Source organism: Belonocnema kinseyi, chromosome 1 (assembly GCF_010883055.1).
Source record: "Belonocnema kinseyi isolate 2016_QV_RU_SX_M_011 chromosome 1, B_treatae_v1, whole genome shotgun sequence".
NCBI lineage: Eukaryota > Metazoa > Arthropoda > Insecta > Hymenoptera > Cynipidae > Belonocnema > Belonocnema kinseyi.
The window spans coordinates 8948147-8971798 of NC_046657.1; the positions used below are offsets into that span (position 1 = coordinate 8948147).

A 23652-nucleotide genomic window follows, 5' to 3' on the forward strand; every position below is an offset into this window, starting at 1 on the left:
TAATTTATTTGTTGAAGATTCATTATTTTAGTTAAAAATTAATTTATGTGCTTTAAAATTTAACTATTTTGTAGAAAATTCGTTTTTTTATTGTGTTGAAAATAAATTTTTTTACTGAAAATATTGCTATACTGTTTTTGTTATAAACTTAATCTATTTTAGGTGAAAATTCATTTCTCGTATTTTTTGGAGTTGAAAATTCAATTTTTTTGGTAGGAAATGTATATTTTTGGGTTGTAAATTCAACTTTTTGGTCAACAATTTGATTTTGTTTTTGTTTTGAAAATTCGCATTTTTTTGGTGGAAGTATCAATTGTCACTTTTTTTGTTTGTTGAAAATTCATCACTTTGGTTAAAAATTTAACTATTTTGTTGAAAATTCGCTATTTCATGGTTGAAAATTAATTATTTTAACTGAAAATATAACTCTTCCATTAAAAAAAATTCTTTTTGAGTAAGTTTTGGCTGTTTAAAATAATTATTTCAATTTAAATGATGCAATGACAAAATTTCGATTCATTTCGTGAAGGCCTGCAATTTTCTATCTCTTTATTTAAAAAATCTAACAATATTTGGTCCATTTCAGGTTTGCTTGTGACGAAAATAGCAACTCCTCAACCACGCAAGTCGAGGTAAGTTACAATTGATATTGTTGCAATGGTGTAAATCAGAAATCAGTCCGTCCTCTTGTGATCACCGGAAGTGAACAAATTCCAAAATTTAAAAATTATTATCTCGAAAATTGAAAATGAGTCGAAATATGGCATTAAAATTATCATCGAACATAGCGGAAGACCGAAGTTCGCAGCTTATTATTTTAGTCTTTAGGTTTTATTGTTAGACTTGAGATTGTAAGAATTTTTGTGGAACTAGGAACAGAGATTTGTGGAGGGGAAACTTGCCGTCTGTACTTTCTGCGGAGTCCTGTCCTCAACCTTCAACCAGTGTGAAAGGTGTAAAAGAAAATTCCCCGAGAACGTGAAAATTGTGCTTGACAGCGGTTCAACCCAAGGGACCAAGGACAACGCAAATTCTTGCGATGTAAGAATTAATATGGGAGATTTAAAATAACAAGGGTTTTTTGTTTATTATTTATTATTCTCACAGGCCTCGGACTCACCAAACTACTTGACACTTTTAACTAATGCCACTATTCTGCCACTATTTCGAAAAAAATTACACTCAAAGACGCTATTTCTGTACTTTGCCTTGCAAAATATTTTTGAACCTTTTTGCACGCTTGGGGGCGGATCTTGCTGTTTCTTCAAGTAGTTAAATTTTTAACCAAAAAAAAAAAATGAATTCTCAACGAGATACATAACTTTTTAACCAAATATTTGAATTTTTAAGCAAAAAATAAAAGAATTTTCCGCAAGACTATTAAATTTGTTTTCAAAGAGTTGTTATACCAAATTGTTTAATTTCCCAGTCAAAAGAGCGAGTTTTTTTTCTACTTCAAGTTGAGAATACAAATTTTCAACAAAAAAGTTGTGTTGCAAGAAAATAATTAAGTTTTCAGTTTAAAAAATTAATTTTTAACAAACACAAACACGAGTTCTCAACTAAAATGCTGAATCTTCAGCCAACAAATATTTTAATTGAAACAATTCCGTTTTTAACTAAAAAAGATGGATTTTCAATCAATATGTATTATTTTTTCACAACAAAAAAAAACAAAGATTTTTGAATAAAGTATATCAATTTTAAATCAGAACAGAGTAATTTTCAATAAAAAGTATAAAGTTTCAACGAAATAATTAAATTTTCAGTTCGAACAAATATTTTTTAACTGAAATTACGAATCTGCAAAAAAAAAAGTTTGAACCAAGAATTTGAATTTTCAACCTAAAAATATGAATTTCCAACGAAAATAATGAGTCGACATCTCAACAAAAAGGAATTTAATTGAGAAAAAAAACAGTGGTATTGACATAACTAAAAATAATTCTCAATAAAATATATAATTTTGTAAAGAAATAGTTACATTTTCTACCAAATTTTTGAAATTTCGAATCGAAAAATAAACATTTTCTGCAAAACAGTTGAATTTTTAACATAAAAGTTCATGTGCAACAAAATAATAGCACTTTTAACCAAAAAAGATGAATTTCCTACCAAGAAATTTGAAAATTTGATTTAAAAATAAAATAGTTAAATCACGACAAATGAATTTCCTACAAAAGAGTTTGATTTTGTTCAAAATATTTTAATTTAATTTATGTATATATTTTCATTTTATTTTTTTATTTTATTTTTTATTTTTTCATTACATTTATACAACAAAAAGAAAATAATTTTAAAACCAAAAAGACGAATTTCCAACAAATAAAGATTTTTCACTAAAAAAATAAATAAAAGTTTATCTAAATTATTGAACCTTTAAACCAAAAGACAATTATTATTTACCAAAATGCAACTTTTAAACAAAAAATATGACTGTTCAACTAAAAATTATTTTTCCATAAAACTGATGCATTTTTACGCAAAGAAAGGAAATTTCAAAGCAAGAAATAATTTTTTTACAACAAAAAAACGCGAATTTTTAACTAAAAATATCAATCTTGAAAAATGAATTCTAAACAAAACAAAAAGAAGCATTTTCCACTAAACAGTTAAGTTTTCAACCAGATATAAGCCTTTATTAAACAAAAATGACATTTGTTCTATAACAGATGAAGTTTTAAATAAAAAAGATAAATTTTCGAAAAAATACTTGAAATTTCGGTTGAAAAAGATTTTAGTCGATTTTTCACGATGAAACTATGCATTTTTTAACAAGAAATAATTTTCTACCAAAAAATTGAATTTTATATCCAAAAAGACGATTTTTTAACCAAAAAGGATTACTTTTTAACAAAATTGTTGAATTCTCTAGCAAATAATTACATTTTAATAAAAAAAAATATGAAATTTACCTTTAAGCAAAAGAATTTTTTATTTTAAAAAAGTTGAGTTTTCATCCAAAAAAGATTCCAGTTAACTCTGTATATCAAGAATTGAATTTTTGTAACAAAAAAATAAGTTTCTACGAAAAAAATTGAATTTTCAATCCAGAAAGACAAATTTTTTCAACCAAAAGGATGAAAATTCCTTTTTATTTGAAAATTCTTATTTTTTTTATTAAATTCAACTCTTTTTTTCTTTTCTTTAAAATTAAGGTCTTTTTTGGTTGAAAAAAAACTACTTGGTTGAAAATTGAACTACTTTGTAAAAGATGAATTTTTTTGTATAAATTTTTATCAGTTTTAATAAAAGCTCATCACTTTGATTAAAAATTTAACTATTTTGTGAAAAATTATATTTTTTTTCTTGTTAAAAATTAACTGTTTTAAACTCTAATTGCATGTATTTTGTTTAAAATTTAACCGTTTTTGTTAATGCTAGTTGACAAATTCATCACTTCAGTTAACAATATAACCATTTTGTTAAAAATTCTTTTTTATCTTGGCTGATGAAAAATTTTTTTAACCGAAAATTTTATTTCAATTTTTGGTTGAATTTTCCTTTTTAGTTGAAAAATCAAATGTGTGGTTGAAAATTCATCCTTTTTGGTAAAAAAATTATTACTTTTTGTCAAATTAATCTTCTAAATTTTCGTAACAAAAGAATAAGTTTCTACGAAAAAAATTGAATTCTCAATCTAAAAAGACGAATTTCTTCAACCAAAAATGATGAATTTTTAACAAAATTGTTAAATTCTCTGCCAAATAGTTGCATTTTTGTCAATGGAAGATCAATTTGTGATAAAAAACAATTTTTTTTTTATAAGTGGAACTTTCATCCAGAAAATATTACAGTTCATTTTTCAACACCAAAATATAAATTTCAAACAAAAATATAATTTTCTACGAAATAGTTTAGTTTTCAAGAAAATAGTATACCAGCTTAAATTCTAACCAAACAGTTGCATTTTTATCAACAAAGTATTATTTAGTTTCTGCTAAAGCAGGTAAACTTTAAAATAAAAGACAAAATTTAAAAAAAAAAAGAGTTGAATTTTCAACCGAAAAGTTAACGAAAAATCGCAATTTTCTATTAATTAAAATAAATTCTGAGATTCTCATAAATTCTCAGAGAACTCTAGTAGTAGAGCTGACAGTTCTAGAGCACTTATCGACCAAGGATGGTTCTGTTTCATTATAAGTTACCTCCCGTCGATAATGCAGACTTCTTCAAAGATGATCCGCTGTAAACCGTTTATATATTTTTTTACAGCAGGGAACGCCACTAAATTTAATTGATATTTTTGACAGTTGGCTCTCTCCACTGTTTTCAGTAATTTTTATTACCGGCGGTAGGTAACTTAACATAGGACAGAACCATGATCGGTCGGTATATGGTAAATTCTTCATCCGGACATAGTTAGATTTTTTTTATTGAGTTTTATTAATTCAGTTCGCATTTAAGTGTTAAAAAAAAAGAAGATAGGAATAAGGAAAATATTCTGAGGTTTGCCATAAGTAATTAGGAATGTTGTCAATCTATAGGCTAAATAATCACATTTTAAATAAAACCTGAAGTTCATTTTTATTACTTTAAAAATATTACATTTGAAAACTGCAAATTTTATTTAAAAAGTAATGGTTATTTTCTATAACAACACTATTTTTTTTAATTTGTGACACTATTGTTTATCTCTGACGTAAGTCCGAGGCCTGTTCTCTTCCATTTTAATGTCAACAAGATTTTCTTTCAATTGTACACACGAGAGCATAAGTTTGTTCCCTATCCTCTCGAGAGTACGTGGACTTCCCCTATTGTCGGCTGATGATTGCCAGTTATTTATTATTCATTATTCAGTAAACTCATGTCGTTCCATTTTTTTTTTTGTGAATGACCAATTTTTGTGCGCTGGGTTAACCACTAGGAATTTTAGTATAGAGCTGAATTCAGCATTTGAAAGAATTTTCATGAATTTGAAAGTATCCAAAGATGTTTGTAAAGATATTGAATTCAGTAATTCAGGGAAATTGAAAATAATTCTGATTTCAAAATATTCGGAAGAATAAAAACAAAAATAATTAAATCCAGTAGATTGTCCGAAATAACCGGGAACTTTTTTGAAAACCTTGAATTTTTCAGATTCTTTTTCCTCCGTTAAAATATGGACAATTATTTTATATTTAAAATTACTACATATTTAAGAATTAGCATTTTTTAATACAAGGCATCCGAATGAGATGATGAGGCATTTTGCGATATTTGTGAATTATTTCTATAAATTTGAGATAATTAATCTAAAATTTATCTGGGTTTCTACTATCATCAGGCAATTTTTATATGCTGCTTGGAAAAACCTGAAAATTTCAGGAAGTTTTTTTGAGCATTGTGCAAATTAATAAATAACAATGTTTTTTTTTTTAAGTTACATTTTAATTAGAAAGCAGTTGAAGTTAAGCGGAAAAGACGAATTTTTAATACAATTGTTGAATTCTCAAGAAAAACAGATAAAATTTAACCAAATGGTAGCATTTTTAAACATTTTTTATTTTCTGCCAAAAAGACGAGTTTTCAACCAAATACATGAATTTTCAAACAAATAGATGAATGTTGAATGAAAAAAAAATTAATTTTCTACGAAAAAAAAGAAAATTTTCGATATAATACACACATTTTAATCCAAATAGTTAAGTTTTCAATTGAAAAAAGATTCATTTTTCAACTTTAATCGTGAATTTTTAACAAAATAGTTACACTTACAAGCAAGTAACTGTATTTTTTACCACGAAATATGAATTCTCAACGAGAAATGTAATATTCAGTATTTTGTCAACAAATATTTTTATTATTAGTCAAAAATAGTAGAATTAAACCAAAAAATACGAATTTTTAACCAGACATGCGAATTTTCAAGAAAAGAATTGAGTTTGCAACCCGAAATATGAATTTTGAAGAGAATAGTTGAATTTTTAAACCGAAATATGTGAAATTTGAACACTAAGTTGATTTTCATCAAAATAGTTGGATCCTCAACCAAAGCAGATTAATTTTTTACAGAAAATTTGCATTTTTATCCAAAAAAATATGAAATTTCTAGAAAAGCCTTAGATTTTTAACACGAAAATATGAATCATCACAGAAAATTGGTTTGAAACGAAATAGTTAAATTTTATACCAATTTTGTTCAATTTGTAAGCTAAAAAACAAAAGAAATTTTCTACATTGTCGTGGAATTTTTAATCCGAAAACATGAAATTTGTACCTGATAGTTGAGTTTTCCACCAAAGATTAATTTTGTTTACAACAAAGTTGCACATTTAATAAAAAAAATTAAATTTCTAAACGAGTTGATTTTTCAACTAAAAAATATGAATTTTCAACAAAAAATTGATTTCCAACGAATTTTTTTAATTTGTATACCAATTTTGTTAAAATTTTAAGCTAGAATGACGAATTTCCCACAATTCAGTTTAATTTTCAATCCGAAAATATGAATTTTTAACCAAACAGTGAAATTTTCTACCAAAGCAGATTATTTTTTTTGCAGAAAAGTTGCACTATTAAGCCAAAAAAATAACATTTCTAGGGAAGAGTTGAACTTTTAATCATAGAATGTAAATTTTCAACCAAAAATTAATTCAAACGAAGTAGTTTTTTTTTCAACCAAACATTTAAAGTTTATAGCCATTTTGTTGAATTTTCAAACTAAAATAGACGAATTTTTTTACATTTTGTGGAACTTTTTATTGGAAATTCAATTTTTTTTAAAGTCAACTTTTTTAGTTGAAATAAAATATAAAAAAATATACATTTTTTTTGTTAAAAATGTAATTTTGTGTTGAAAATTAAGCAGTTCTGTTGAAAATTCGTCCTTTTTAATTTTGGCTGAAAATTCAACGGCCTGGTAAAAGATTCGTCTTTTTGGCATGAAAATTCAACTGTATAATTAAAAATTATTTTTTTTGTTTGAAATTTATCTTTTCTTGTAAAAACTCATTGTTTATCTGATAAAATACGAGTTTTAATAAAACCTCGTTTATACATCCAATTTTAAATATAATTGGTAAACATTAGGTAAAGAATTAATAAAATGTATAGAATAACTTGTCCAAAAAATTGAAATTTACAATATTGCCACTTGATAAACATTATTTTCAATTATGATGATTATTCAAGAAAATTTAAGAATAATTAATGTGGATTCTAATGAATTAAAGTGAATTTAAAAAAACTGAAGTGAATTCTGTTCCGAAAATTCAAGTGAATTCAGAAGATAAGAAATTCAGATAAATTTAAGCAAATTCAGAAGAAATTAAGAAAATTTTGAAAAATTGAAGTGAATTTAAATTATTAAAAATATCATTTTAATTCGGTAAGATTTAAGCCAATTAAAAATAATTCAAAAAATTAAGTCATTTAGATCCATTCTAAAAAATCGGGGTGAATGTAAAAGAATCGGAGTTCAACAAAATTCGAGTGAATTCAAAAGAATAAAGAAAAATTCAGGGAATTGAAATGTATTCAGAAGAATTTTAAAGACACATTAAATTTTCTGAAATTGAAGCGGGTTACAAATTGTTTTCAAAAACTCAATATCTCGGGAGTAAGTTTTTATTCATTATTTAAATTGAAAATTGCATTTTTTATCACAATCGGTAGGAGAGAATAATTAAAATTTTTCGTGAAGAGTTAAAGTGAATTCAAAAGAATCGAAGGAATTCAATAAAATAAAAGTGAATTCAGAAGAATCGAAAGAAATTCAGAGGGTTTAAAGGGAATTAAAAAGGATTAAAGAGAATTCAAACTAATTTGAATGAATTGGAGTGAATTCAACCAATTATTTTAGTTTAGTAGAATTGAAGCCAATTCAGGGGAATTCAACTGAATTTAAAGAAACAAGTAAATACATAATAATTAGCAGAATTTGAAGGCAAATCAATTCAAAGAGGCAATTCAGAAGAAGGCAAAAGAATTCAAGATAATTCAGGGAATTTTAGAGGAATTCAAATGAATTTTCCTGAATTCTGAGGAACTGAAGTGAAAAATTAATTCATTTTATTTAGAGCTAACGTGATTTTCACACAATTTCAAGCATTTCAAAGAATTAAAAAAAAAATCAAAGGTAGAATTCAACAAAATTCAAAAGAATTTGAATGAATTCAAAGAATCCGAAGAATTAAAAAAATAAAATTCAGATGAATTTTATGTAAAGTAAATTTAAAATAAATGAATGAAGTTTAAAAGAATTCAAGTAAATTAAAAAGAATCTAAATAACTCAACAGGATTCAAGAAAATTTAGAAGAATTCTAGGTAAATTTAAAGAGTACAAGTGAATTCCAGTGAACCCTAAAGAATCCAAAGTTTTTTTTAAAAAGAATCAATGTTAATTTAGTAGAATTGAAGCGAATTTTAGGTTATTTTAAAGCTGTTAAGTGTGTTAAAGGAGTTGCAAAATTTAAATTATATCAAAAAAATTTTAAAACATCCAAAGAATCGAAGAAACAAAAAATTTGACGCTGATTTAGAAAAATTGAAGGGAATTTGATCAAAAGAATTTAAGTGTAGGAGGCGTTATTATAGTTATTAAAATTCCAGTATTTAGATTTATATTAAATTTTAAAAATTCAAGAAAATTCAGAAAACCCTGAATTCAACGGTGGTTGACCCCTCGGTTTCGTTTTTCTTGTACAGTACATTATTTTATGTTCTCTGTGAAGTTAAGATTGTTTATAACTTGTAAGTCTGTTGCAAAATTAGATATTGAATCAGATTAACTAATTCTAGTTCTAAATTCACTATAAGTGTTCAAATTTTGCTGTAAATTAAAAAAAAGTAACTCTTTCAAGTAGAATAGTGAATATAAATAAGAAAAATTGGTAATTATTTTCCAGAATTATTGGAAGAAAGAAAACAATACTTTCCTTAAGACTGAGAAAGTCGAGAAGGAATCTACAGTTAATAGAGCTCGAAGTCGTCCAAAAGGTCGACCAGCCACGAAGAAACTTGTTAAAGAGCCAGGTACTAAAAATTCCCAATTTTATCGAAAAAAGAAATCAGTTTCTTTAACTGAAAACTCCCATTTTCTATGATTTCTTTTTTTTTTTTTTGCATTACGTTCATTGAATTGAAATAAAAATGATTACAGAATGCCTGATTATTTCTTCGGACGAGGAACACGAGAACGAGAAGTCTGCCAAATTTGAGAAATCGGCGCATCGAAATTGTATGGAAACAGAGGAAGGTATGAATCCTGAAGAATTGGGAATAATTCTGAAAAAGGAACCAGTTATTACGAATCAAAGTGCCACCACAACAGAGGGCATTGAAGGTTCGATAATTTCAATCAGTTCTCACATTTCGCATTTGTTTTACATTATTTTAAAACTTGTATTGCAAACTTTGTAAATTTCGAACGAATTTGAATCTTCTGAATATTATTTTGAACCCTTAAAATTTATTCACGCTTCTTTTTCTGTTTGTATTTACCGAAAATTGTATCAGCGAATTTATTTTTAATGTAGACATTCCCTTTTCTTTGATTTGGCTCCTTTTATTTCTTCAATTCTTCTTTTGGATCCTCTTTTCTCTTGAGGATTTTTGTTTGTTTAATAAGAAATTTTTCATTCTAGGCGGCGATAAAGAATCCGACGATCAAATCACGGGCAATCCGACAGATTCGTTGCACACCGCGCTTTTTTGTAGAACAGTTAGGATAGGTTCTTATAAATATATTCCTGCCGAACATGTCATTATGTCGGAACATGGTTTGCGACTGAACGTGCCGTTTTTAGAAGACAGTACGTTTTCCATTTTAATTTGATCATTTTAAAAACTGATCTAAATAGAGCTGTAATAAATTGGTCTAATTCTTTTTGCTGTAGATAAGAAATTAGTTACCGTGGATATCAAATTCCGAGACATCATCCGGGTTCTGATTCATTTTGGAAAATCGATGCCGGTGCTCTTCTTTTATACTTCAACAAATACTGGGGCGATGATCAGGGAAGTTTTAGGAATGCAAGACCCGAAAGGTCCCTATTATGACCCTGCAAGCCAAGGTTTTTAACTTTTAAATTACAATTAAAGTTGATAGTTTTCCTTAAGACTCGTTTGGCACCCTTTAAAAAAAATAAAACAATTATTTATAATTGCGATTTTATGTTGTCAGATCATACGCACAAAAGAATTACACTCTTGCCGGAGACAATCAGTGCAGAATCAACCGTAATACTGAAGACATTATTCGAGAGTAAATACCAAGAACTGAATCCTAAGGAAGCAAACGATATTCTTGTGAGGGCCTCGCCTAAAGACGTAAGAGTTGAAAATATTTGATCAAATTGGATTTTCATATAAAACTCTGTAGGCACTTTTTAAATAATAATCACATTTATTTGTTCAGTGTCTTCAACAAGTTCTATCGAGAAGGCAAAGTGCGCAGCCTGCTACACCTTCTAGCGCGAACGGAGAAATTCAACAGTAAGTAGATTTCACCAAATTTCTATTTCGATAAAATCAATATTCTCTGGTAAAGTTTAGCTGCGCAACGATTATTAACGTAGGATTCGATTGAGCAGCTATAAGTGTCATAAAACTCTACTGCGCAGCTGTAAAGATCATAGAACTTGATTGCGCATCTCTGAAGGCGATATGTCTCAGCGCAGAGGGTACCACCGCCGTCTGGTGTGTGTTATAAAAATCTTATGCGCACATGAGTAAAATAAGCTTACTGCGCATGTATAGATGCTCTGCTTCACTTCTGCGCATTCATACGACTATGGAGAAGACAGGAAAGTTAGCTCGGGTTTAAATTACAATACAGCGATAAATCTTCTTTAGTGGCGATTAGAAATAAGAAAAAACGCCCGGAAAAAAATTATTTAACTAAAAAATAGGAATTAAATAAAAAAGACCTAAATCTTCAATTAAGAAAAGTAACTTTCCAGCAAAAAATCTACTAGTTAAATTTTTTGGTAAAAGAAATAATTTTTTAACCGAAACAAAATTATTGAACAAGCAAAAAACTTAATTTTAAATTTAAATAGTGAATCTTCAACAAAATACATACATTTTTAAGAAAATAAGATACATTTTTAACAAAAAATGGAATAGTTATATTTTCAGTTAAGAAAATTAATTTTCAATTAAAAAATTAATTATCTACTAAAATGATGAATCTTTAACCAAAAAGATTTATTTTCTATCAAGAAAGTCGAATGTTGAACTAAAAATAAGGTGAATTTTATATTTTCAACCGATAATGACGATTTTTCAATGAATAAATTTGATTTCAAACTTATAAATATAGATTTTTAAAAATGTTCTACTAAATGTTCAAGAAAAAAGATGAATTTGTACTAAAATTTTGAATTTTGTCTACAAAAAAATGAATTTGTAACAAATTGGTTGAAATTCTAACCAAAAAAATAAAAATTTTACAAAAAAAAATATATATTTTCAATGAAAATGATAAATATCTACCACAAAAACTAAATTTTTAACCAAATAGTTTAATTTCTAACCACAAAGATGAATTTCCAACGAAGAAGATTTTTTTTCTGTATAAAAGACAACTTTTCAACAAAATAAATAAATTTTCAGTCGCAGAAAGAGAATCTAAGAAAGATAACTTTTACACCAAAAACCGAAGAGACTAAGAAGATTAATTTTCCACCAAAAAATACGAATTTTCAAGCAAAAAAATTAAGTTTCAACCATGAACATTAATTTTCTACGAAATACTCGAATTTTTAACTAAATAATTGAATTTTCAACTAAAAAAAGATGAATTTTCAACCAAAAATGGAACATGTTAATTTTTAGTAATGGAAATTATTTTTAAACATGAAACAAAGGATGTACAATAAAATAGTTCAGTTTTTAACAAACAAAAAATAATTTTGATCCAAAAAATGAATTTTTCAGGAAATAGTTGAATTTTCAACCAAAGTAATAAATTTGTACTCAAGAATATTAATGTTTCACCAAAAGAAACTCATTTTCCACTGGATACGTATATGAATTTTTAACAAAATAGTTTAATTTTCGAAATGTAAATTTTAAATCAAACATACAAATAGTTAAATATTCAGTTACAAAATGTTTTCAAACAAAATATGACGAATTTTCAACAAAACAAATCAATTTTCAACGAAATAAATAAATTTTTAATAAAAATGATGTATCTTTCGCCTAAGAAAATTAATTTTCAACTACGAACCTTAATCATTTACCAAAAAAATTAATCTTGGACAAAATATAAATTTTTAACCAAATAATTGAACTTTCAACTATAAAAGATTACTTTTCAACCAAATGTCGAATAATTAAATTAACAATTAAAAAAATTACTTTTTAATCACACAAAGAACGAGGTTTAAACAAAATATTGTAACCAAGAAGATTAATTTTTTACCAAACAACACTAAATTTAACTTTGCGGACTTTCCTTGAAAATTTTCAATTCCTAACAATATTAATTTTATTGTAAAAAAGACGTATTTTAATTAAAATACTCGAATTTGCAACTAACAAGACTAACTTTTAAACACCAAATTGTATAGTTTTTTTCTAAATATTTCTATTTTCACATATTTCATAAAGTTTCGACATGTTTATATATTATGTTATCTTTTTCCTCATTTTATTCTTCAAAATTATTCATTTATTGTAAGATTTGGCTTAAAAATCGCGAGGTTTTTTTTATCATTTCTGGTTCCGGTTTCATCGTAGCCAATCAAAATCGTGTTTAATGGTGTTGAGAAATAAGAAAAAATGTCCGGAACAAAACTTATTTTACCAAAAAACATGAATTAAAAAAACCCTAAATTTTCAATTAAAAAAGATAACTTTCGAACAAAAAATCGAATAGATAAATTTATAGGTAAAAAATTAATTTTTTTAACAAAAAATGTAATAGTTATATTTTCAGTTAAGAAAATTAATTTTCAGTGAACAAGATTAATTTTCTACTAAAATGATGAATCTTAAACTAAAAGGATATCCTTTGATCAAGAAAGTCGAATTTTGAACTAAAAATAAGGTAAATTTGATATTTTAAACGAAAGGTGAAATAGTACATTTCTTTAGTAAAAAAATTATTATTCAACGGATAATGACGGAATAATTAGTTTCATTTCAAACTAAGAAATATAAATAAAATAAAAAATTCTACAAAATCTTTGAAGAAAAAAGATGAATTTTTAACCCATTAAATGATTTATCAACTAAAAAGATGAATTTTCTAACAAAAAGATGAATTTGAACGAAAATTATGAATTTTAGATATAAAAAATGAATTTTTAACAAATTGGTTGAACTTCTAACCAAAAAGATCAACTTTTCACCAAAAAATACAAATTAAAAAAAAATGTAAATTTTAAACCAGAAAGGTAATTTTTTTACAAAAAAAAAAAAACAACGCATTTTCGATGATAATTATAAATCTTTACCCCAAAATCTGAACTTTTAGCCAAATAGTTCAATTTCTAACCATAAAGATGAATTTACAGCCAAGAATATTATTTTTCTATCTAAAAGATGAATTTTCAACAAAATAAATACACTTTGATTCGTAGAAATAAATTTTTAACGAAAATGATTAATCTTTCACCGACCAAAATATTAAATTTTTAACTAAAAAGTTGAATTTCTAATCAAAATATGAATTTTCAGCCAAGAAAATTAATTTTCTACAAAAAAAAAGACTAATTTTCAACTAAAAAGATGAATTTTCAAAAACGAACATTTAAAAAAATTAACTTTTGACAAAATAGATTAATCTTCAATCAAATAATGAACTTTTTATCTGGCTAAGAAGTTTAATTTACTAAAAAAAAAAAGACGAATTTTCAAACAAAAAGCTTAATTTTCAACAATGAATATTAATTTTCTATAAAATACGTGGATTTGTAACCAAATAGTTGAATTTTCAACTAAAAAAGGATTCATTTTCAATCAAAAATGGACCATGTTAATGTTTAGTTATGAAAATGATTTTCAACCATCAAAGAATTTTCAACAAAATAGTTCAGTTTTTATCAAACAAAAAAAAATTGTTATCTAAATAATAAATTTTCCAGGAAATAGTTGAATTTTAAAGCAATGAAATACATTTTTCATAAAAAATGTTGATCACTCTTTGGTATTAGTAAAAGCATGCCACATTCACTATTCATAGGTGTTTCAAGGACTTTTTTTCTTCCCGACCACCGTGAAAAAGCCTTTTATTTAGTTTAAAATTACTTTTTTTTTTACTGAAAATGTAACTTTTCCATTTTTGAAGATTAATACTTTTTAGTTGAACGTTCTTCTTTTTTAGTAAAAAAAAAAAAACATTTTTTTTTCGTTTCGAAATTTAATTTTTTTGGGGGGTTCAAAATGTTTCAGCTTCGTTAAAAGTTCGTTTTTTGCTGAAAAGTAAAATTTTTGGTTTGAAAATTCAATTTTTGTAGAGAAAATTCATCTTGGCTTGAAGGTTTAACAATTTAGATATAATTTTATTTTTTTCTTGAGTGAAAAATCTATTTGTTAAAAATTCGTCTTTTTGGTTTTAAATTCCTTTTTATTTTTGTATAAATTACATCTTCTTTGATAGAAATATAAACTATGATACTTTTTGGTTGGGAATGTAGGTTTTTACTTTGGAAGTTCAAGTATTTGTGCAGAATTCCAGAAAATAAAGTAAAAAATATTTCTTATTCTCTTCCTTCTCTTTTTTTATTTCCTTCGTCTTTTTTTATTTTTACTATTTAAATAGGATTTTAAATTGGCTTGATGAAAATTCGAGTATTTTGTTAAAACGCTATATTTTATATCAGAAAATAATTTTTTTTGTTTAAAGTAAATTAATAAATTTACAAATTTTAAATTTTAATCTGAAATACTGTTTATTCCGTTTATAAATGATTTAATACACTTAAAGCTGCGCAGTTGAATTGCCTGATACTTATGGCTTCGTAGTAGGGTTATGTGGTTGTTAAAGCTGCGCAGTAGAGTTCCAGCGGACTTTGAACTGCACAGTTGACCTCTCTGACACTTACGACTGCGCAGTGGAGTTCTAGTGGACTTACACCTGCGCAGTTGAGTTCTCTGGCACTTAGGGCTGCGCAGTCAACCAATTAATTTATTTTATTAACTATTTTTATTTTTAGACTAATGGTTTATCCACCAAAGGGTGGAATCGCAATCAACACCGAAGACTACTCGTGCCTCGGCGAGGATCAGTTTCTAAACGATGTGATAATAGACTTTTACCTCAAGTATCTCACTTCAGAAATCCTCTCCGAAGTGGATCGAAATCGGACGCACGTCTTCAGTTCGTTTTTCTACAAAAGATTGACGACTCCGAATGCCCCGACCTGCGCAGACAAGAAGGATGACAAGAAGGCGCTGACAGCGGCTGAGAAACGACACGAGCGAGTTAAAAAGTGGACGAAAAATGTGAACATTTTCGAGAAGGACTTTATCGTTATTCCAATTAACGAGCACGCACATTGGTTCCTCGCGATAGTTTGTTTCCCGGGTTTGGTCGGGAAAGTCGCGCCAAAGTCGACGAATGCGAAGGAGAGTGAAGCGTATAAAAATGTACATAAAAATAAAAAAGCGAAGGAGGTGAAGGAGGAAAAGTTGCAGGCTTTTACGATTGCCAATACGACCATCACACCGGTTACGACCAAGCCTCAAACGTCGACGATTACGATCGTTGAGGAGGGTGATGGATCGGAGAGAGACGAGGCTGAGGGAGATGATGAGGAAATGGAAATGGACACCGACGATGATGTGAGTTTCAAAAATTATTATTATTATTTTTAATATTATTATTATTCTTATTTTTTCAATTATCAAAGTTTGGTAGAAAATTCTTTACAATTTATTTTATATGTTACTTTAATATTACTTTTATATCTCGATCCCCATTTGAAAGAAATGAAAGAAATTGGCGATTTTGATGTTTCGCGTGATTCTTAATTTCATGCATGCGTCGATTTCGAGGTTATGTTTTTCAGGTGTATACACACTGTAAAAAACTAGAAAAATGTCACTGTTGTTATTGGTAAAATTACACAGAAAACTTTCTGTACTATTACAACTTGGAGTATGGGGATAATGCAATTTGAAGGTTAGAATTGCGAATGAATTTTGTAATTTTACCACTCCTAGCATGGGACTACAGCAAAAACATAGTAGAAGTATATTTTGACTTCTCGAATCTATCACGTTGAGAGTCAGAAATAAAGTGTCCTACTTCTAACGTAGTGAATTTTCTTCACGATTGTAAAAGTACAAAATTTTAGGAATATCAATAATTCGTGTAATTGTGCACTTTCTTTTTTAATAAAAGAAAAAGATGTTGCAAAATTCCAAACTTTTGGAAAAATTGGTAAAAATATTCATAAAAATGGTAAAAATCCTAAAAATGAATTAAATTTTTTTATACGTATATATTTGATCTAAATTAATAAAGTTAAGAGAATAATTGTATGTGTGTAATGTACAAAAATATTGCTAAAGGAAAATTTTATAAATAGAAAAATTATGAAGTTCGGCACTAATAGAATTAAACTCGAGTCCTGGCTGAAAGCGGAAAATCAAAATCAAAATCTTGCAATGTACGATATCACGATTTTACACTATTATAATGTTATAATTACGATATATAGCGCAGGAATTACGGTATATATTGCAATTCTTGCGATATCGTTTTCTCCGTGTAGGCTTATAATAGAATCGTTTTCGGAAAAAATTACATCATGAAACAAATGATGGTTTTTAAGCAGCGACCGATCATGCAATTAACGAAATCCTTGATATGGACGCTAATGGGCATGCAGAAGTCGGCTTCGATCCAATTTAATTTTTATAAAATCGAAGAAATGCTATTTTTGTAATAGAATAATATTAGAGTTTATTTTTATAATATTACACATTTCTCTCAGGAAATTGAATAATATAAATTAATTTAAATAAAATTTTATTATTTTTAAACATTCTTAATAGTGTTTGTAATATTTCTGATTTGAGTAGAATATTTTCAATTTATGGTACAAATACAATCATTTCTGGGAATTTTCCAGTAAGAATACCATAACCTACAAATATACATCTCATTTGTACTTTTACAAAGTGAACTGTATAATCGCATAACCTAAAAGTGAAATTACTAACTGAAGGCAGTTTTTAACTTTTTCCCGTAAAAATGCTTCTTTGGGAGTAGTAAATATTACGTCCCTCTCTGAAAGTGGTAAAATTACAAGGAATATTTTTTACAGTGCAGCCCATACAGCCTCGTGTCACCGAGAGTTGAAAATGGCCCATGTGTTGAAAACGGCTATGCGGCGGCGCTAGTAGTAACTTTGTTCTAGTTGTTTTGACTGTTATATGTCTTTTATCATGTTGAGCCGTTACAAACTATTAAAAAAATATAAAGAAAACGGTTTATTTATGTAATTATTGTGAAAATGACACGGTTGATTTTTCTAATGGTATTTTTCTATTGTTTTTTTTTTTTATCGAATCATTTCCATTAATTATTTAGATGTTTATCGCTCCGGTGTGATAATCTGGTTATAAAAGTGAGCTCCGAGAACACTCGAAGACCTCGAATAAAAGAGTTAAAAGCTTTTTAATAATTATGAAAGATCTGAGGAGAAATGGTTTCTGTTTTATTTTCAAAGAATAATTTTAAGTTTTAAAGATTTTAAAATGTGGGTTAAAAGAATATGGAAGAAATTAAGACCATTTTAAAATATTTTTTTTTAAGATTTACACATTTTTTAGGTAAACTGAATTTTGTCAGGGTGTGAAAAAAAAGTTCTTAAAATTCATGGGAATTTTTTTAATGAATGTTTTGTAAGGTATTTCCGCATAAAACCGAAAAAAGATCACAAAAAATTTGGAATTATTTCCTAAAATCTTTAAAAAGTGTGAAAGATTTTAAAGCAAAATAGTGCCAATTTACATAATTTATAGAAAAAATTTGAGTAAGTTTAAGAGACATTCAAAAGTTTTGAAACGATTCAAAAATAATTAAAACTTGATACGATATTTGATGAATTTTGTAAAGTTTTACGAAAATGAAAGACATTTTTTCAGGTTCTCAAGAAAAATTAAAACAATTTTTTATTTCGAAAAATTTAATTGAAGAGATTATTTTAAAAGATTTTAGAAGATTTCAAAAATAGTCAAAAAAGAATCAGAAAGATTTTAAGGCAATTTTTTTAATTATGCAGAATAAATAAAAAATGCAGGAAAAATTTAAATAATGTTTAGGAATTAGAAGGCTTAGATTGAGAACGTCTGAAAAGTTTAAAAAAAAAGACAAAATTTCTTACATTCGTGTGAAAATTTTAAATAATTTTTTATTTTGAAAAATGAACTTTAATAAGAGAAAATTGAAAAAGGCTTTTAAACATAACAAACGATTTCCTAGAATTTATAAAAATAGTTTAGAAGAGTTTAAAGCAAAATCTTTCAATTTCGTAAGATTGTAAATTAAAAACGAACAAAATTTGGGTAAATTCAAGAAATATTTAGTAGAATTTAAAAAAGTTTCGAAAGTTTTCAAGCGAATAAACAAATTTTCTTAAAGTTGGCGGGAAAATTTAGAAGATTGTAAGGTAATTTTTAAGAATTTGAAATGATATTTGAAAATTTTGATTAAAATTCATGTCAGTTAAAAATATTTTCAGGAATTTTAGACGTTTTAAATAGATTTAAAATATTTTGAAAACTCGGAAACATTTTCGAAAATGTATCAAATATTTCTTGATTCCTTCCCATCTTCTAAAAGTTCTAAACATCTTTTAAAACGACTCGAATTTTTCAGATTATTTCGTAAAATAGTATATTATGAAAAAAATTCTTTATAATCTTCTAGATTCTTTTTTGACAAGCCTGAAATATTAAAAAATCTTTTAAATTTTCTCAAGAATCTTACGAAAATGATATTTAAATAAATTTAAAAACAAGGTGATTTTAAATATTTTAGTTTCGTTACAAAGTCTAATTAATTTAAAAAATATCACATTTAAGAGTTCGTTATTTAATTGCAATAGAAAACAATATTTTAGGATATATCATATTCCTTGTTTATCATTTATAGATATAATAATTATATTTATTATATAGTAGAATTATATTTTAAAACGGCAATATAAAAAAAATTAGTTCTTTATCACTATATTAAAAAGTATTTGAATGTTCAGGACTAACACAAAATAAAGAAAAAATGTATAAGAAAATCTTAAATTAGCAAGAAGAAAAAATTGCTGAATCATAAAATAAAAGAATTGTTAAATTCCCATAAATATCTCTATTTCTGAAAGTTAAGTCTGACGAAATTTAAAATTTACCGAAAATAATTAATTAATGATTAATTTAATTGTTTGCCTTATTTATAATTATATTAATAGCTCATAAATTAGTAAGAAATTAACTATGTTCAGCAGTTATAAATTTCGAGAATTGAAATATTTGTGAGAATTTAATAATTCGTTTATTTTACAAATCGGTTTTGAAGTCGATGAATTTTAGTTTCGGATATTTTTTAATTTGGGATTTTATTTGTTGTCAATTAAAGATCTTGTCGTTATTTGAAATTTGGAAAATTTAAAAATTTGATGATAATATATATTTTTGGCATTTTCTTTTTATTCATTTGTATATTTGTTATTTTTTATTTGTATGTTTGAATTGTGTCAATTATGCCTCTTTTTCTTATATTAAAAAAAATAATACGCAAGTACATAAGTCTCATTTACTACCTGATTACACTATGAAGAAAAAATGATTTTAAAGGGTTTTTCATATTTATTTGGTAATTTTTATGCATTTTTCCTATGGTACTGCATGGCTTTGTAGAACAAAGTGCATGATAAAATAGTAACGTTGAATTTAATAACACATTAAAAGTAATTTACTGATAGTGTTAAATAATGTTTGAATGTTTTGAGCGATATTTTCGACATTTTCTATTTTCTAAGCTAAAGAAAACTGAAAAAACTGCTTTTAGATCAAATATTCACAGTGTTGAAATTTTGAACAAAAATAGCGAAGTGCGTTTGTTTTTGATTGTAAATTGGGATAAAAAAGTAATCGGGAGCAGGAAAAGGTAACAAAATTCAATTTTTCAAACCACCAAATGATCTAAATATTTTTCAATAATGGCAAATGCTATTTTTAGGAACGATATCAAACTGTAGTGTTTGTGGCTACGGTGTTAAATATATAAAGTGTATAGGTATATCGTTTTGTTGTTAAAGTTTTTCTCTTTTAAAAAATATTATTTTATTGTTAATATTAACTGTAAATATTGGGCATTATTTAATAGATAATAAAAAATGTTATCTTAATATATTTTCAAGTTAAAAAAAAACTAAAATTATAAATTGTAAATAAATTTAATTAATTTTAATGAATTGATTTACAAAATTGCTTTTCGGCATAACTCTTTTCATGAAATATAGCTTAAGATTTAGGACAAAAAGGGAATTTTCATTATATTTGTTTTTAAATTAAACATGAACTAAAGGATCTTATTCTAAATAAGAATTCGCAACACAGGAACCAAGTTTTCAAAATAACTTACGAATTCTCGTCTATCAGTGCATTTACGTTTTGAATTATTGATCATAATTATTTTAATCGAATATACAGAAAAGAATGATTAATAAATGTATATTTTCATTTTAAATGTTAAAATTATGTCTTTTAAAGAATAATTTAATGAAGATATAAATTATTTTACAGTTTTGGATGAGTTTAATGTAATAAATAGAATCGAGCTTATCGTGGATGAAATTTTATGAATTTTTTATAATTTTATAGTACGTTTTTAAAATTTTATATATATATTTTTAATTTTGTTACTGAACGGGCAACAAGACTTTAGGAAAATTCAAAATCATTCAGATTTTATTTTAAAAGGTTAATTTTAAGTTTTGAAGATTTTAAAATATGTCGGAAAAAAATCCGAAAGATTTAAAACAATTTTTTCGAAATAGTTTTTTGTTTTTGTTTTGATTTGTAAAAGTTCCAGTAGTTTTGAAAAGAATCGAAAATAATTTAAATCTTGAGAAATTTCCGAAAAATTTAAAACGAAATGTACATTTTTGATGGCTTAGAACAAAAAATGAGAAGCCTTCTAAGAATTTTTTAAGGTTTTAGGAGAACAATAAAATTGTCCCAAGATTCCTGTTAACATTTTTAATGATTTCTTTATTTTGAAGAAGGGATTTTAAACGAAAATTGCATTAAAATTACAAAAAAATTCTATTAATGTTAATAAATATTTTCAATTATTCAAACAATTCCAAGTTATTTTTAAACTTGTGAAAAATTTCATTTTTTCAATGTAGATTGTTGAAAATTTGGAAACAGAAAGCTGGATTAAAATTACGATATGTTTCAAGAGAATGAAAAATGTTTTCTGGGAGTTTTGAAGGCAGATTTGTTTGTATTTAAAATATTTTAAGAAAAATGGGAAAAATGTTAAAAGACATTTAGAACGTTCAGATATATTAAAAACATTTTTAAAAAATGTTTAATTTGTTAATTATAAAAATTTGGAGAAAAATATAGATTTTTTACAATTTTGTAAAAAAGAAGGTTTTTATGAATTTGGAAAGGTTTTTAAAAAATCAAACAATATTCTCTGGATTATTAGGAAAATTTAAAGTTATTTTCTGGAAGATTCTAGTTCATTTTTTTTTATTATGCAGAGTTAAAAAAATGGTAGTTTAAAAAAATTTCAAGTTTTAAAAATTGAACTAAAATTACACGTAGTCAACAAAATTTAATTAATGTTAATGAATTCATTTCAAAAAGTTTTTTTTCGCCATAACTATTTTCATGAAATTTAGACTAAGATTTAAGAGGTAAAGGGAATTTTAAGTATACTTGCTTTTAAAATAAACATGAACTAAAGTTATTTGAAGGTAAAAAATAAACGTTGTTAAAAATAATTTATAAAATCGAGGAAAATATTTTATTGTTAATTATAACTGGTTTTTTTTAAAGAGCTTGGTGAACTTTTAAAATAATTATTTTACAATTTTCATTTGTTTATTTAACAGACACTTTAGGTAAAATTTGCAACTATTATTCAATCCTGATGCTGTAGAGCTTATTTTATTCTTGAAAAGATTCTCCGCAAGTCTCATCGAAACGTTTTTAGATAAAAAATTGTATTTAGGGATTATATAATCGTTATTTTTCTAAACAATAGGTTTTTATAAATAATTTATTTAAAATAAAAACTACCAATGAGATTTGCAGAAAATCTTTTAAGGCATAAAATAAGCGATACAGCATTAGAATTAAATTAAAATAAATAAGAATTGCAATATTTTTTTTCAAAAGTTCCCCTCGAGTTCTTTTCCAAAATTAGTTATAATTAACATTAGCATATTTTCTTCCATTTTATAAATCATTTTAACAAGGTTCATTCTTTGAACTTGAAATAACATATGATATTAATAAATAAGGAAGCAAATTGTGTTCATTAAAACACATAATTTGTTTATTAAAATATTTAAAAATCGAAAATGAATTTAAATTAATAAATAAAATAAATATTATGTTATATACATGACATAATATAATAAAAAATGTTATAAAATTTAGACTATTTTCTTTTCGGATATTTAAAAATTACACAAATAATGATGTTTAATTTGATTGCGCATGAATAATGATTTGTTGTGGTTAGTACAAATGCATTGGAATTTACGTCTAAATGCAGTGAATTTTACGGTTTTCGCTAATTATTTTTTATTCAGAAGGTAATACAAAATCTTAAAAATTATTATCTTTTACCCAGAACTATTAGAAAATTATTTTCATTGAAAAACTTTTTTTTTTACACTTTCGCCGTGCAATATTTGAATTCTAGGCCAAATAAATAGCTGGCGCCACCACACGACCACTGTCAACTCTCATGACAAATATTTTCCACAGCCCTCCTGAAAAGTAACATGGGGCTGGGTATCATTACTATCAGGAGAGTGCTTCCACTGTACTGCCCAATGTAAAAAATGTGTCACGAGAGTTGAAAACGGCCGTGCGGCGGCGCTAGTAGTAACTTTGTTAGACAAAGCTATGCAGTGTCATAGAAAAAATGCATAAAAATTACAAAATAAATATGAAAAACCCTTTAAAATCATATTTTCTCAATAATATAGACTCTGGTAGTAAATGAGACTTATGTACCTACTTATTATTATTTTTTTAATATAAGAAAAAGCGGCATAATTGACATAATTCAAACAAACAAATTGCATGGATATTCAGAACCTATAAAAAATAAATAAGGAATACACAAATTAATAAAAAAAAAAAAATGCCCAAAATGACCGAATTATCAAATTTCACATAACAACAAAATTTTTAATTGACAGAAAATAAAATTCGGAATTAAAAAATATCCGAAACTAAAATTCACCGACTTCGAGAGGCCGAGTTATAAAATAAATGAATTATTAAATTTCCACAACTATTTAAATCCTCCAAATTTAGAACTGCTGAACATAGTTAATTGATTGCTAATTTATGAGCTATTTATGAAATGATAAAATAAGGGAAACAATTTAATTAGCCATTAATTAATAATTTATTAATTATTTTCGGTAAATTTAAATTTCAGGAATAGAAATATTTATGGGAATTCAACAATTTATTTATTTTATAATTCGGTAATTTTAAAATATATATAT

At 25.7% G+C, this 23652-nt stretch overlaps 1 protein-coding gene across 5 annotated transcripts in view; it reads left to right on the forward strand.

Moving 5' to 3' along the window:
* LOC117179068 overlaps nt 1-23652 on the forward strand; it is an 85437-nt gene that overhangs the window by 40541 nt on the left and 21244 nt on the right. For 3 of the 5 annotated variants that reach the window (XM_033370818.1, XM_033370742.1, XM_033370900.1), the window contains exons 7-15: nt 587-632; nt 874-1041; nt 8833-8959; nt 9087-9269; nt 9571-9738; nt 9823-9999; nt 10110-10255; nt 10344-10420; nt 15094-15721. In XM_033370818.1, the coding sequence (XP_033226709.1) occupies nt 587-632; nt 874-1041; nt 8833-8959; nt 9087-9269; nt 9571-9738; nt 9823-9999; nt 10110-10255; nt 10344-10420; nt 15094-15721 (1720 nt within the window). The remainder of the gene's footprint in view (nt 1-586; nt 633-873; nt 1042-8832; nt 8960-9086; nt 9270-9570; nt 9739-9822; nt 10000-10109; nt 10256-10343; nt 10421-15093; nt 15722-23652) is intronic. The other 2 variants (XM_033370920.1, XM_033370979.1) reach the window with 2 other exon arrangements.